Source organism: Pygoscelis adeliae, unplaced genomic scaffold (assembly GCF_000699105.1).
Source record: "Pygoscelis adeliae isolate BGI_AS28 unplaced genomic scaffold, ASM69910v1 Scaffold63, whole genome shotgun sequence".
In the NCBI taxonomy this organism is placed as follows: domain Eukaryota; kingdom Metazoa; phylum Chordata; class Aves; order Sphenisciformes; family Spheniscidae; genus Pygoscelis; species Pygoscelis adeliae.
In genome coordinates this window covers 6,613,249-6,627,233 of record NW_008824414.1, presented here as the reverse complement: position 1 = coordinate 6,627,233, position 13,985 = coordinate 6,613,249, and the positions used below count along the sequence as shown (strand labels likewise).

At 36.6% G+C, this 13,985-nt stretch overlaps 1 protein-coding gene across 1 annotated transcript; it reads right to left on the bottom strand.

Annotated features, from left to right (window-relative positions):
• Positions 1–711: 711 nt before the first annotated feature.
• PLA2G15 (phospholipase A2, group XV) lies at positions 712–13,624 on the bottom strand. The gene is made up of 6 exons (XM_009320856.1): positions 13,534–13,624; positions 12,813–12,969; positions 11,250–11,368; positions 9,558–9,656; positions 8,928–9,152; positions 712–4,955 (listed from the first exon to the last, which is right to left on the bottom strand). Exons 1-6 carry the CDS (start codon positions 13,622–13,624, stop codon positions 4,444–4,446), a joined length of 1,203 nt encoding a protein of 400 aa, XP_009319131.1. The 3' UTR covers positions 712–4,443.
• Positions 13,625–13,985: the final 361 nt, after the last annotated feature.

Here is a 13,985-nt window from a genome sequence, read left to right as displayed (position 1 = left end):
CGGCAGTCACTAACGCTCATCTTGTATTACAGTCTTTATCATGTAAAAAAATCCCCACAAGGCAAGTTTCAGCCTCATTTTTTCTTCTTTCTCAAGAATTATAAGCAATCATTTGTACTATGATGTACTATCATTTGCCAACCACCAGAGGACTTATGCTTGCCCAACAGGCTTTTAGATTACTTTGATAACGAAGATAATTTCCAGGGGGTTTTGCCTTACAGAATCATTGTCTACCATTAAAGTTTCTTCAGAGCCACAATGCACTATTTTTAATTGCAAAAAGACTGTTTCATACAACCATGGAACTGTATGGTCAACATGCATGGGTTTGTGGATCAGTTTGGAAGCCAACAGTATAAAGGCAACTGCAAGCATTTAGGACGCTTCAGGATTGAGGGACTAATTTCAAAATGATTACCTGAACAGAAGCATGAGGCATCCCAAGAACTTTTTTTTTTCATACGAGGTAAGTAAGAAAGCAACAAACAAAAGAAATCAAGTAATCTCAGTCCCACAACTCCATAAATTCAAGAACAATTAACAGAACTCCAGATATACCACAAGACAGTAGGTGCATTTGGAAGATGAGCCAGAAGCAGTTACTGTGAGAAAATGAGACACCAAGAATCTGCGGGGAAGAAAAACAGCAACAAGTTGACATTCCATCTGAGCAGTGAGACAACACATTATTCACAACAGGAGACAAACTATTAGATCAACTTTATTATGTTATCAAAGTTTGACAATAAAATATTCAAAATCTATTGAATGCATTCATACACAAAAAGAGCATATAAAATGCTAGGTCTCAGAATATGTTCTGTACAAAATACTGTGAAGTGTAGAGCAGCAAAGTCATTGCCAAACATTCCCTGAATTTAAGAGGGCCTTGAACACACTGTGCTCCAAGAACTACCCTAATACCAAACATTCCTTCCTTTGGTCTGCAAGTCCTTTGCAATTATTGCTAGTTATTGAAGCCTTCTGTTTTTAAACAGAATCACATAGTGACTCTGCACCTCTTCAGAAGTATTAAAATGACAGCTGAAAGCTTCTTCAGCATTTTCTATACGTTTTGTCAAAAATAAGAAACACGTTTGGTCCTCAAGACTATTTTTGGTTTCTGAAAATACCCTGGAAGAATAAAACCAAGTAAAAATTATGGAAAGAGAGAGACATGACCAGTGTGTTAGATATAACGAAGATATGTCAGTAAATTCAAACATTTCAACTGTGCATTTCAACTGTGCAGTGTGGCAAAGCGCATGAGTTAGCCCTCTTAAGGAAGCGCCACATTCTCTTCTCCTTAAAGATTTATTTCTTCAGACCCCACAAGAATCTAGAATGCTCAAGTGCACATGGCTCTAGCAGGCCTGTAACAGCAATGCTAAATACTCTTGCCTTGTAGAGGAACATGCCGTAGCGAGTAAGCACTTTTCAACATGCTGAGTGAAGTGGTTCAGTTTCAACGACTAGAATAATACAGTTTACTTGCTGCATTCACTTTTCAATGAGAACTCCATCTTAATATGCAATAAACTGAAAATGAAGGGGCTGACGATGATTTGGTAGAAAAATCACAACTTCTGGACATAAAACAGAACTATAGCCTACAGAACCATCACATCCAATCAAAATCTCACCAGAAGCACCATGCTTGTTCTAAGACAGTACAGGTACACACATCCTTGCACAACAAGGCTTTACAGTGACAAATAACATCAAAACAAAACAAAAAAAAGCCTTGAAAAACTTTCAGTTTCATTTTACCAGGTTAACTAACACAAGTTTATGTAAAGAGACACACTCTAGGGCTTCTCTACTAATGGAAAGCTGATGTACAAATCTTTAGGTTAAAAGATACAGTCGACTGATATCAGAAACAGTACTAGTTTGCCAAAATTAGAAAAGATTTTTTTTTTTCTTTTGGGGCACAAAAAGTAGTATTAAAAAAGTAGTAAAGGAAAAAAGAATAAAAAAAAGCATCTTTTGGAATCATGTATTTTGGAACTTCAGATCACAAAAAACCCTGAAGCTAAACTCTTGGTATGAGACTGGAAATGCCACCAATTAATGAGTAAGGATCTAAATGAAGCTTAGAAACATTCTCCAGATCAGGTTAAGAACTGTTTACCTATGTTCTTTTCTCATTTTTTCAGTCCTTGATGCCCATGTTGGTATCCTGCAATACAGCCTCCAGCTTCACTCGTTCCAGTGCTTATTAACAGGCATTCTACTTCAGCAAGAAATACAGATTGTGATAAGCTGTTTTCTGTAATTTCTTTCTGTTGTAAACCAGTAACATAGCAATTTATTCAAAAATTGAGTCAGACCACAGGAAGAGCTTTATCATCTTTGAGCAGTCTTGGAACACAAGCCTGAAGCTTATCCAGCTGACAGCCCTGCATAAAATAGAACACTTGACTAAAGGACTTTGTGGGTTTTGTTGTTTTTGGGGTTTTGTTGTTTTTGGTTTTTTTTTTTTCCTTTTTCTCTTCAACAGTTACCAATTACAAATTACTTGGGGCATCTCAGTACTTACTCTGGAAAAGTCTAGGCAATATTGCTGCTGAACTGTAGGTTCCTGGGCAACTGAAGACAAGATAAATGTTCCATTTTAAAAAAATCAGGAAAATGAGTACTCTCCCTCAACCAAAGTAATAGGGAAAATGCAGGGGGAAAATAAAGCTACATAAGGAAGTTAAAACCTAGGAAGATATTTAGCTTATCCATGACCCTAGTTCAAGTTGTTCTGGATTTACAAGTCATTTCTGAATTAAAACTTAAAGCCTTAAACCTACCTCCTCTGCCAAAATGTTCACATTCTACAGTAACAAGAGTTCAAGCCTGTCATTTCAACACGTCTTATTGATATGTTTAATGGCAGCAAACATTTTATGCATGCTACCAAGACAGTTAAAAACTTTACCCTTTAGACAACTTCAGTTTCTTAAGTAATGAATCCTCAGTAGTTCTGATGAGTTTCTGAAACTCTTAAAACATTTTACTTGGAGGACCTAGCATTTTGAAAGCATTCAAAATTGTGTTTTCAGAAAACTAAGTGCAGTCTAACTGGGTGACTGGTTTTAAAGCAAGCAAAAGAGAATCTTTGAGTGAAGCTATTTCTTCAACAGGACTTCTGTAATCAAGGTTGTAAATATGATGGCCTTTAGGCTGTCATTTCTGTGGAGTTCAGAGTTGAAATTTTTTTTTTTAAACATTGAGTAAAACAATACTGTAGGAAATTAACAGAGTTGCACATTCAGCAATTTATAGAAACATTTAAGGAACAGTGTATCCCAACTTCTTGAAACAGCAATAATGAAACTTGTAGTCTATGGGAAATGAATTTTAGTCTTAAAATGTAAAGTTTTTCAGCTGAATGCAGTGTTGATCCAATCACTGCTTGGTCAGTAACTGGATCAGAGCCTAAGTATTTGATTGAGAACAAGGTTTATACTTCATACTTATGCTGGCTTCCATTCCCCACCCCATTTCAGGAAGTTAACTTTTCTTTTTGAATTAGTGCCCACCATCCATTATCATTTCCACTACAGGAAATAATTTTTCACCCAGAAATGCAATTCTGCACTGTATGGATTGTTTGCCAGTATTCAATTCAATTAGCTTTAATTTACGTGCTGCTCCACACAGCTACGGTTATTGCAAGCACCGACCACTGTTTAGTTTCTTTCCCTCATTGATAAATAAAGCACAAGGTGAGAATTCCTCAGACTCCAGACTGTATGTAATCAGGTTCTAGAATTTGATGAGCAAACAATTTCCTCTTCTTTTTTTTTTAAAAAAAAAAGGTACCTAATAAGAAGTTCAAGTAATTCACACAGCTATCTTTTTTTCCCCCAAAAGCTGCAGTAAAAGGCTGGATTATGACGAAGGCAGTACAGTACCAGGCAGACCTCTTCCCTATCTTACCTGGTAGATATGCACAATTACAAACTAAGGTATTGGGAACTGTGGATCAGAATATGCAAGACCCTTTAAAAAGTTTACTGTGCTTCCCAAATTAGTATCATGCCTTTGTTTTATGGGCATCTGAAATTGCAATCCTTCCAAGCTCTCCCACTCCAAACCCTGCAAAGACCACACAAAGGAACTCAGGTATCTATGATTCTATGTAGTATGTGCCAAGGGGCTGCACAATCTCCAAACAAAAGTCTGTATGAATGTTGGACACAACACCAGAGGCACCAAAATGCGTATTTGACCAAATTTGCAGAATGTGAAAATACCATGAAGCATCATAAACACAAATCGGAGACAAAGGATCATTTAGGACACCAAACAACTTCTTGAACACAGCCTTAAAAAAAAACACAAAATAAATAATTCAAATATCTAAATATCAAGGGATTAAAAGGCATTTTCCCATATTTAAGGGAAGGCATCACAGGTGAGGAAAATAACTGTCAACACAAGGTATCACAAATCAAAAAGCAGCTTTTTCACATAGGAGATAGTAGTATCATTGGATAGCATTTGAATATGCTCATTTCCTGAAAGCTCAAATATCACCACTTCCTGTTTTTGCATGTCCACCCACTTTTGACATTGCAAGGCACTCTGTAAGTTTACTGTACCGTCCCCATCACTGTAAAGAATCTTGGGTTCTTTGTCAGGAAAACTGTCATAATGGAAGGAATCAGGTGTTTCCACGCCAGTACCATAAAGACAGTGTATGCGCACACCAGGTGGTGTCATCTGGTAGACCAGGGGTTCAGTGTCTTGTCTCATGAGCCAGCCATCTTCAAAATTTATGTCCCTGTAGAATTTTCGGTAATCCCGAAGAGTGTAGTTAGCTATAGGTGTGCTTACAAAGACCTTATCTGGAGGCCATGTGTAGTTGTAGGGGAGCATCCAATTTGTGGAAACCGCTGATCTCTGCTGATCTCTAATCTTGAGTGAACTGATAACAGGTATTCTATTGTTGTCACCTTAAAAAAAAGTGGAATTTCATTATACACAAAGCAATGCATGAATCTCAACCAGCAACAATTACTACCACTCACTGTGATAACATGAATAAAAAGATTATTCCCTTTGCTTACAGTGACAACTTGAGAAGTTTTTCCTCATTTATGATTGTTTTGATAATTAACTTCTGCAAATAACTTCTGATAACTTACAAATTTAAACACAAGTTGAGGAATGAATGATTGACAAACTAAGAACACTACTGCCTTTCCAATATGCTCCTTTTTAAAGGAGAAAATACTTCCTATATTAGCCAAGTAAGAAATCAGCTTTTATTAGGCATTATTTATACCATTTGCAAGTTTTGTCTTAAATGCTCTTCTGGAAATGTGTTTTACAGTGATTCTGATACCTAGGTCATGTTTTTGCTGAAAGAACAGATAAATACTACTATCCACACACATGTAAGAACTCATGAAGAGACTTTATAGGCCTAACAAAACGCTTAAAGTTTTGCATATTCAAAACAAGGAGAGTAGCTGTATTTCATTCAGGATAGCTATAAAAATTACCATATGGTTTATTTACCATTTGGCTTAGTGTTTTACCAGTTTATGCACTCCCTTCATAACGAAACCTACCAGAACATGCCTACAATTGAAAGAAAATGGCAGACTTAATAGTTACCTAAAAAGGTAACTTGTCATGAAAGGAAGAAGCAGCAAAGCAAGTATTATTGTCTCTGCTTATGCTATCAAGTAAGAATGCTGCACTCAATAACCCATTCAGTCTCTATGTGTAGTACTTCGGCAGAAGAAGAGTTAGAGCTTGTTAGCTTCTGGTAGAACCATGGAAAAACCGCCAATATCAGCATCTTCCCTTCCAGTCAGCATTTCAAGACTGCTAAAATACTTGTGTTGCTCAGAACACAGGTTCTCTCTAATGTAGCACTAATATTTTCTAGCAACTCTGGTAACCTAAACTACATCTTTGCTGGGGGGACACAGGCAAAACCAACAATTCTTGAAATACCAGTTGATAACTACTATAGTAGTTACATGGGAAATGTTTTCATCTGGCCAAGCTTTTCCAAGGCATTATATTTTCTTAATATAATATAAATCTAGAGAACTAGAGCTTATTATCAGTAAAGGTCTTAAATTATCCGATACCCAATAAACCACAAAATTGTTACATTTTACCAAATTTAGACTTACTCTTATTACAGAACTAGTGTTTGATTAAAACATTTCAAGAATTTTTTTTGTAGACATCAATTCTATTGTTTTCTTAGCAGTTTGTTCCAAAGATGGCTCAAACTAACATGACTAAGTTGTAATTTATATGCATCTTTCTTCATATTTTTACCATTGTTCTTGCATCTCACAAAATTAAAAGCTGCTTAGTAAATGCTACAGTGATACAGTGATTACTAGAAACAAATTTAAAAAAAAAAAGCCCTGAGACAGATCTGAGTTTATTTTCATTGTGACTGTCTGATCAGACCTATTTTCCATTATCACAGTGGCTGGCACACCTTAATTCTTTTGTCAGCTGAACCTTGAATTAGATTTTTCCATTATTAGGTCCAGGTGGTTACATCATGTAGTGATGCAGGTCAACCACACCATAAAAATTGAAATACTGAAACCGCTATTCCTGAAGGAGCACCAAAGTATATTTTTCAATTCCATAAGGTGGCACTATTGCTTCAGCCAGGAGACCTAAAGCACAGTCTTTAGTGCCATCTTCAGTAGGACTATATGGAGACATTGCTAGTATAACTCTGAAACAGATAAAAAGGAAACCCAGAAGAGCACAGCAAGAATCACAAAGGTCCTGAAAAATGTGTTTCATATTACTGTGTGGTGTAAATACTTAACTGTGCACACTCACCACTAAGCTACTGAATACTACTTGGCAGTTTTCAACAGAGAAAGTGTGAGTTCTGAATTGAACAATGAGAGGAATGTGTACAAAATTTATTTCCAGCAGAATAATCAAACACAGAACCTGACTATTCCAGCCTTCTCTTACAGAACTATTACAAAATGCTTATCAAATCCTTTACTTTTCTCTGAAGTGCAGAAGTACTCTATGGCCAAGACCATGCTTAAGTCAGCAGGCACAACACGCACTGACAACATAGTGAACAAAATATTAGGTCTAAGGAAGACACTGCTAGCATCTCAAGCTGACCAAAAAAAAAGAAAAAAATCAATCAAACAAACCACCACAATGAACTTTGTGTCTTTGTTCACTGTAGTGGGAAGAACATCCTCACTTTATCGGCACTGGAATTGTAATGATGTAAGTATTGATCCTGCGAAACACATGAATAAGTAGCAGAGAGTATCACAGAAAATCTAGAGAAAATAATTCCACCTGTGTACTGTTTACCACTTTGATAACACAACTGTGGATTTGACATGAAGTTCCTAGCCATTACCATATTATAAACAGGAATGGGAGCAGAAAGAATGCATTCATAGCTTCCCTTGTCTTTCCTGCAGCAATACAGTATTTTTCTTTAAAGCAACTATTCTTTTACATACTAACACCCTGATAACATCAATTTTAGAAACTCTTTAATAGACTAATGTAATCCAAGTGTTAATGCCTGATGGTGGTGATTTACTACAGATATTTGAGACAGAACTAGCCTAAATATGTGCATTCTGATATTATGTTCTGCCCATTTAACTTTCCTACACGAGTCTTAAGTTTCTGCTCTAAACACAGAGTTTAGTACAACAGAAATACAGATTAGAAGATGACTACATTTTAGGAGAAATTTAACTATTCATTATGCATTTGTATAGCTAGCCACTTCGGATGAGATGCATTATAGAGGATAAACAAGATATGAAGCACAAAAGTTTAATCCAACAGAAATCTGGGACTGTGGAATTTTATATAATCATGTGGAATTTTGTGAAGGTGATATTAACATGGCTCACTTCCTGCCATTTCTGTAGCATGCAAACTTGTCAGACGAAGCCTGTAGGAAAAGGGAAATCAATTTTTACAGTGCCACTGCAATAGATTTAATAAAGTATAACTCAATACAAACATCCAATTTAAGTTTTCTAATTAGTAACTGAGCTGTGCACTGCTATTCAGAATCAAATGCCTTTGCTAAGCAAAGTATTCTTTGATCTGTCCATGCATGGCTGGCACTTGCTGTGTGTTCAGCATTTTGATGAAGTCCAGTTTCTGATGTCAGCTTTGTTTAGGAAGACGACAGTGATATCCAAAGCTAACAAGTCAGAAACAAGCTAAAAACACAAGCAGAAACATCATGAACTAAATGCCAAAGCACAAAAAATAATTATGGTATCACATGAATGGGGTAAGTGAACTTTTTCCATCAGTCATTTGCAGTTACTTAGTGAAATATGTTATGCTTCTTTATTAATTTTTTTTTAGTCTCAGGCTTATCCAGCACACTAAACTCAAGATCTCAAAGATTCACTTTCATTATCTGTAGAGTCGTAACTTTTGACAGGCATTTGTGCTGTGGGCACCACTTCACCACCACATCTGCAAGTTTCCCTTAATGTTAACCTCAAGCAGCTGTGTAATCTTTAATTGAAGGAAACTACTGAATGCTCTGGAGTCCTTGTTAGCTTTGCAATACTGAACAGAGAGCAATCAGGCTGGAGGCAGAAGTGACAGAAATGGAAGATACCAGGCCAAACAGCAGATGACACAACAATCTGCTGAAAAGAGGTTAGGAGAGGTCAAGAGGGGACACAGCTCCCAGTTAAGGGATATAAAAAAACCCAACAACAACTTAGTCCACTCCCATGAACAAAGAATGACAGTCTAGTCACAAGGACTGAAACATCAAGGAGTTGCCATCACTTACGGAAAAAGTTATGTTTAACTTCATAGTACCTTAAACTCTCATCCTCCAGTCGTACAGTTAAGAGTCTAGTCAGTATCTTGCACTGCTAACAAAATACATTGCAAACCTTCAAATTACCTACCTGAAGCCAGCACACGGAGAGTTTTAGCCACTCCTCCCCATGGAGCACCTAATGATACATAATCCTTTATGTACTTGTCTTTCCAATCCTGAGTCTGATGGTTGAGGAAGTAGAGGATGTACATATTACCCATACTGTGGGCAATTAAGACAACAGGACTTCCATACTGCTCATACATTAACTCTATCATCTTGCGAAGGGCCACAAAATAGTCTCCATTCTCATCTAAAGTAAACATACACAGGTTACACAGTTATAAATTGTGAATGCTGAACTTCAACACAATTCTTTAAAAGGTTTTTTGAAACTGTCTATGGAATTAATAATGCAGAGCTTAGAAATTCCAGTATTAAGTGGGAGGGGTGGGTGTTTTTGTGGGGATGTGTTTTGGTGATGTGGGTTTTTTGTTGTTGTTTTGTTTTTAAGCAAGTCTTAAGTAGCAAGTTGTTTAAAGCAAAAAAAGAAACCACACCACAGGGCTTTCACCTGGGTCCAGGGGTACCCAGGCTCCAAGAACTAGTCAAAATTAAGGTTTTAAGTATAATTGTACAGGTGGGATGGGAGAAGAGACCCAAAACATTATTTGCAGGCTGGGAGAATAAAATTTGTTCAAGTAACAATGTTATTTACTTGGTGCCTTTCGCCAGTCATAAGGTGCTCCTCTTACATCTTCATCACGTTTGTAGCCCCAATCTACTAAACTCTGCACCAGCATATAAAAGTAGCTGCCTGTAGACATTAGATAAGAGAGAAACAGAACAGTGAAAAGATTAGCATTAGAAGCAGCCGTCAGACACTATCACAAAACATAGTAAGTTCTGGAGGCATTCTCTCCGATACCATATATATATATATACATTAAAACTGTAGTCTTAGTGTTTGACAGTCTGGAAAGCTGCATATTAAACAAAATGAGTTATACTTGCTGTCCCCCAAAAGTGAGAGAATACCTTATTAAAACTTCTTACTAGTTGGCTGATCTATCAAACAAGTGTGGCAGCAAAACATGGCATACACAGAACAGAGAGATTTTCTTCAGCAGAAATGCGTCTCGCTCTTGAACTGTAAAGGATACCCCTCAGAATTACTACATTAGAGTCCTAGCTTTTGTTGATTGCAAATTAACTTCAGGTAGGGTATATAATACATTCATAAAGGTTAGCCTGGACTTCACCAACATTTATTCTTGGAAACAAATGCTTACAGTGTACCCCAGGGCAAAATTCTGGAAACTACCCCAAAACTACTTTTCTGTCTGTCAGGTAGTGGACTAAGACTTAAGTGACTGAACATAATGCTTTAATAGCAAAGAAGGGAAACATTTGCAGATGGGCTATATATTGAAAGATGTTACATATTATAAGCTTTGACACATAGGATGTAAGTATTACCACAATGAAATGCATGTAGTAACAGTTTGAAAAATTAAGTGTCAAAATATCCTATTGAATATCACAGTCATATGTAAGTTTTGAGCAGAACCTCACTTGTTAGTCTTGAATGTTTATCATATAGTCCCTGAAGTAAACATAGGCAATTTTAAATATGGCCCTGTTCTAGTTATAAGAGTCATCTAGTGAAGACCATTAAGCACTGCCCTTTTGGGCATTGGTCCCTAGAGAAAAAGAAAAAGAAATCCATGCTACGAAGTATGTGAAGCTCAGTGCATTACTGACTATTAAATTACTTCAGCCACAGCTAAGAACTCACAAAAGCTTATCGGAGTCAGTGTTTTCTGAGAGATGACTTCTACAAAAAACACTAAACAAAAAAACCTGCACACAGATTAATGCAGAAATCTTCTGCAGCACAAATGTAATTCTGACACTGACAAAAGACAGGGAACTACAGAGTGTGGTACCATATCTCCCAAGCCCATTAACTCGTTCTTAAGGCCAAAGAACATCTTACTCAGAACTAAGCTGAAATGAAGTGGTTTTATTTTGTTTTTGCTTGGCAAGCTTCAGTCACAGAATTTTCTGCTCAACCCATCTCATTTTCCAAAAGCGTCTGTCTTCAAAATGCCTACTCAAGTTTCATCCAGAGAACTTAAATTTGGCACAAGACTAAATAACATGGAATCTTCTTGTCTCAATCTATCAGACCAAACAACAGACAAAACAATACAATGCAATGAAAACACTTAAAAGCAAAGTGAGCCATATGCTACCCTACTACCAAAAAACCCCCAACAAACCACCAAATCTGTTTTTCTACTTCTAAACAGAACTGTAATTTGAAATCACATTTCAGTAGCTTGTTGTATACACACTAGAAAAATCCAACAAGTCACAAAGCACTTCAGACACAGCTTGTACATACCAACACTCCTTTTACTTGGGTCAAGGAATTCCAAGGAAAACGTCTGCCCAAAACCTGGGACTCTGATATCCACTCCATCTGGTGGTTCTGTGATCTTACTTGTTCGGTTATATACCAGCCTGGGGGGAAAAAAGAGAGAAAAACATGAAATATGTCGTATTGCCACATGACAACTCTCAGCTACATTGGATCTTACATTCTGAGTGCAGTAACAAGAACTTCAAGTGCTATTACCCAGAAAAAAAAAAAAAAAGGCAGACATGATAAGAGTACTCCAGTGGCTAAGAGGTTACACAATGCAAACAATTATTTTAATTAGTTTAATGCTTTACATGCAGAATCTGAGACTTAATATTCTCTATAAAACTGAGTATACAGAATTGCGGCTGAACTTCAACTTCAGAATATAAGCTACTTTATATAGTTCTATACCATTTCACTTTGCATCAAGCCCATAATGGAGAAAACTTGTCAAAAACATAAGAATGTGGCAGTAGAAGATAAAATACCTGTAAAATCAGATATCAGAAAAATTCTCCTAGATAAAAATAATTCGCTTCTGTTTAACTAGAACACCAATACCAGCATAAGGGAGTACTTGATATTTCTTGACTGGTAACAATTGGTACCTCAGGGAACACATAGAGGTATTGAGTGTTTTGTAGATACTTTTCAAATCAATTTGAGATATGAAGAATCTGGAGCATTGGGTCAGGGTTGGTTTTAATACCGTATTAATACAATTGCCATTTCTGAATGCAAGTTTTTACCCCTAGATGGAGTCTTAGAATCTGAATTGATACTCAAATCTTCACACACCAAAAGTCTCTCTAACCTATAAGACATATAGCAAGACTTAAAGCAGAGGTACAACTACACAACAGCTTGCTATAAGTCACATAAAAGAGCAACATGCCAATACAATATTTTTTAATTGCACAAGCTAAATATTTCTTGTGTTCATAGAGATATTTGTATGTTTTTTACAGGAACATTAATGAAGCTGATTGAACAATAAAATAGTCTGAAAGCTTTAAATTAGGCAATGTTTTAAACCAAAATAATTCTGGAAAGAGACTTCCAGACTGCCCTTGAAGGACCCCATGTGTCTCAGCTGCCCATGAGACCGCTCTTTAATAACACACTGCCAGCAAAAGTGCAAGCTCACGTTCCTCCTCCCTGTCCCCTCAGTGCTGCCCAATGTACCTCCTTCCCCCCTGCCTCATCAAAACTTAAGTAACTCATCAAAAAAGCGGAAAATGTTTTGCTTTAGATAAGCCTACGGAAGTGTCTGATAAGTGCCCTAACAAACACTGGGTAACTGGTAGGAGAGAAAGTGGAAGAAACTAAGAGAACCTCTGCTTTTCATCAGTGATGAACAGCTACCTCAGATGCAACAGAGCCACTCTTCTGATTCATCCTGTTACTCTACCTAGCAGAATTCCAAGTCATTTCTCTCACTGGTCTTGAATTAGGAAAGAAAATTTAAGGCGGCCATTCTGTGCAAAGCATGTCAGTCTAAGGAAAGGAGATAACTACAGAGAGCAACATTTCTGGTCTTACCTGATATTGTCAATCCAGCAGTCAATGATGATGGGCAGAAGCAATTCTAAATTCAGCCAGAGTGTAAAATAACTGTCTGTCTTCTTAGAGCAGAGATAGTGCACGACTGATGGCTTATCTAACTTTGCTTCCAACTGATTACCTAAGTCCCCCGGAACTGAAAGACATAAAAAGGAGACACTTAAAATTAAAGTGTATAACATTTTACATTATAATATACACATCTTAATACTGTAGACCTCATATGCAGTATCACTGCATCCAGAGATACCATTCAGTTTTGTAACTGGATAAAAAAATATTACATGAGAACAAAGTACTGCATGCACATTTTCCACTGCAAATATTTAGATTTAAAAAAATCATTAGCTGAGGAACCACCACGTAGAATAATTCTGGCTCAACAGTTCATAACTTCAAAGAGCAGACTATATAGGAACAGGTCATGCTAGGCCCTGGGTATGAAAAACAGGTGGTCTCAGACGTTATCAAAATTATCTGTGTTTTAAAGTGCAAACTGAATCTTTCTGGAAGAATTTTTTCTTCAGGATATAGACTTGCATGTGCAGTTGTAAAACAGTTCTCTTTAAAGATAACTCTCTCAGTTTAAACATGTTCTCTTTAAACAGTTGTCTGCAAACTATCAATTTGACATAAAGAAAAACTGAAAAGTGGAAGCAGCTTCATTTCTGTTTTTTATTTTCACTTCTTCACCTCTGACCGCACTTTTGCTTCACAAGATTTAGTTGGCTAGCATAATAATCCAAATACATAGTTTCATCTTTTCCATTCAGGTTTGGATGCAACAACATGTTTGATGTTCACTTTTTTTTTTGATACATTACATCAGTAATAGTTGGAGGGAAGGGTCTTGTATTTGCACCTTCTCTGAAGTGCACTGTTCTTAAGGCATATACTAAATGCCAGTATTCCTTTGATGAAATTTTATTTTCCTTTATTTTAAACACTAGATGGAGACAGGAATATTGTTTCTAAATTAGAATTAAGCTTAAAAAATGCTCTTACAATTTTCAGCAGCAAGTTTCCAGAGAAACTTCTTACATTGTTATGTTTAATCATTTTTTCCTCAAGAACCAGAAAGGCAAAGATACTTCAGTAACTGAAAAGTTTCTCTGTATTAGAAAAATTTAGGAGTTAAGCACTTCTTAAGGG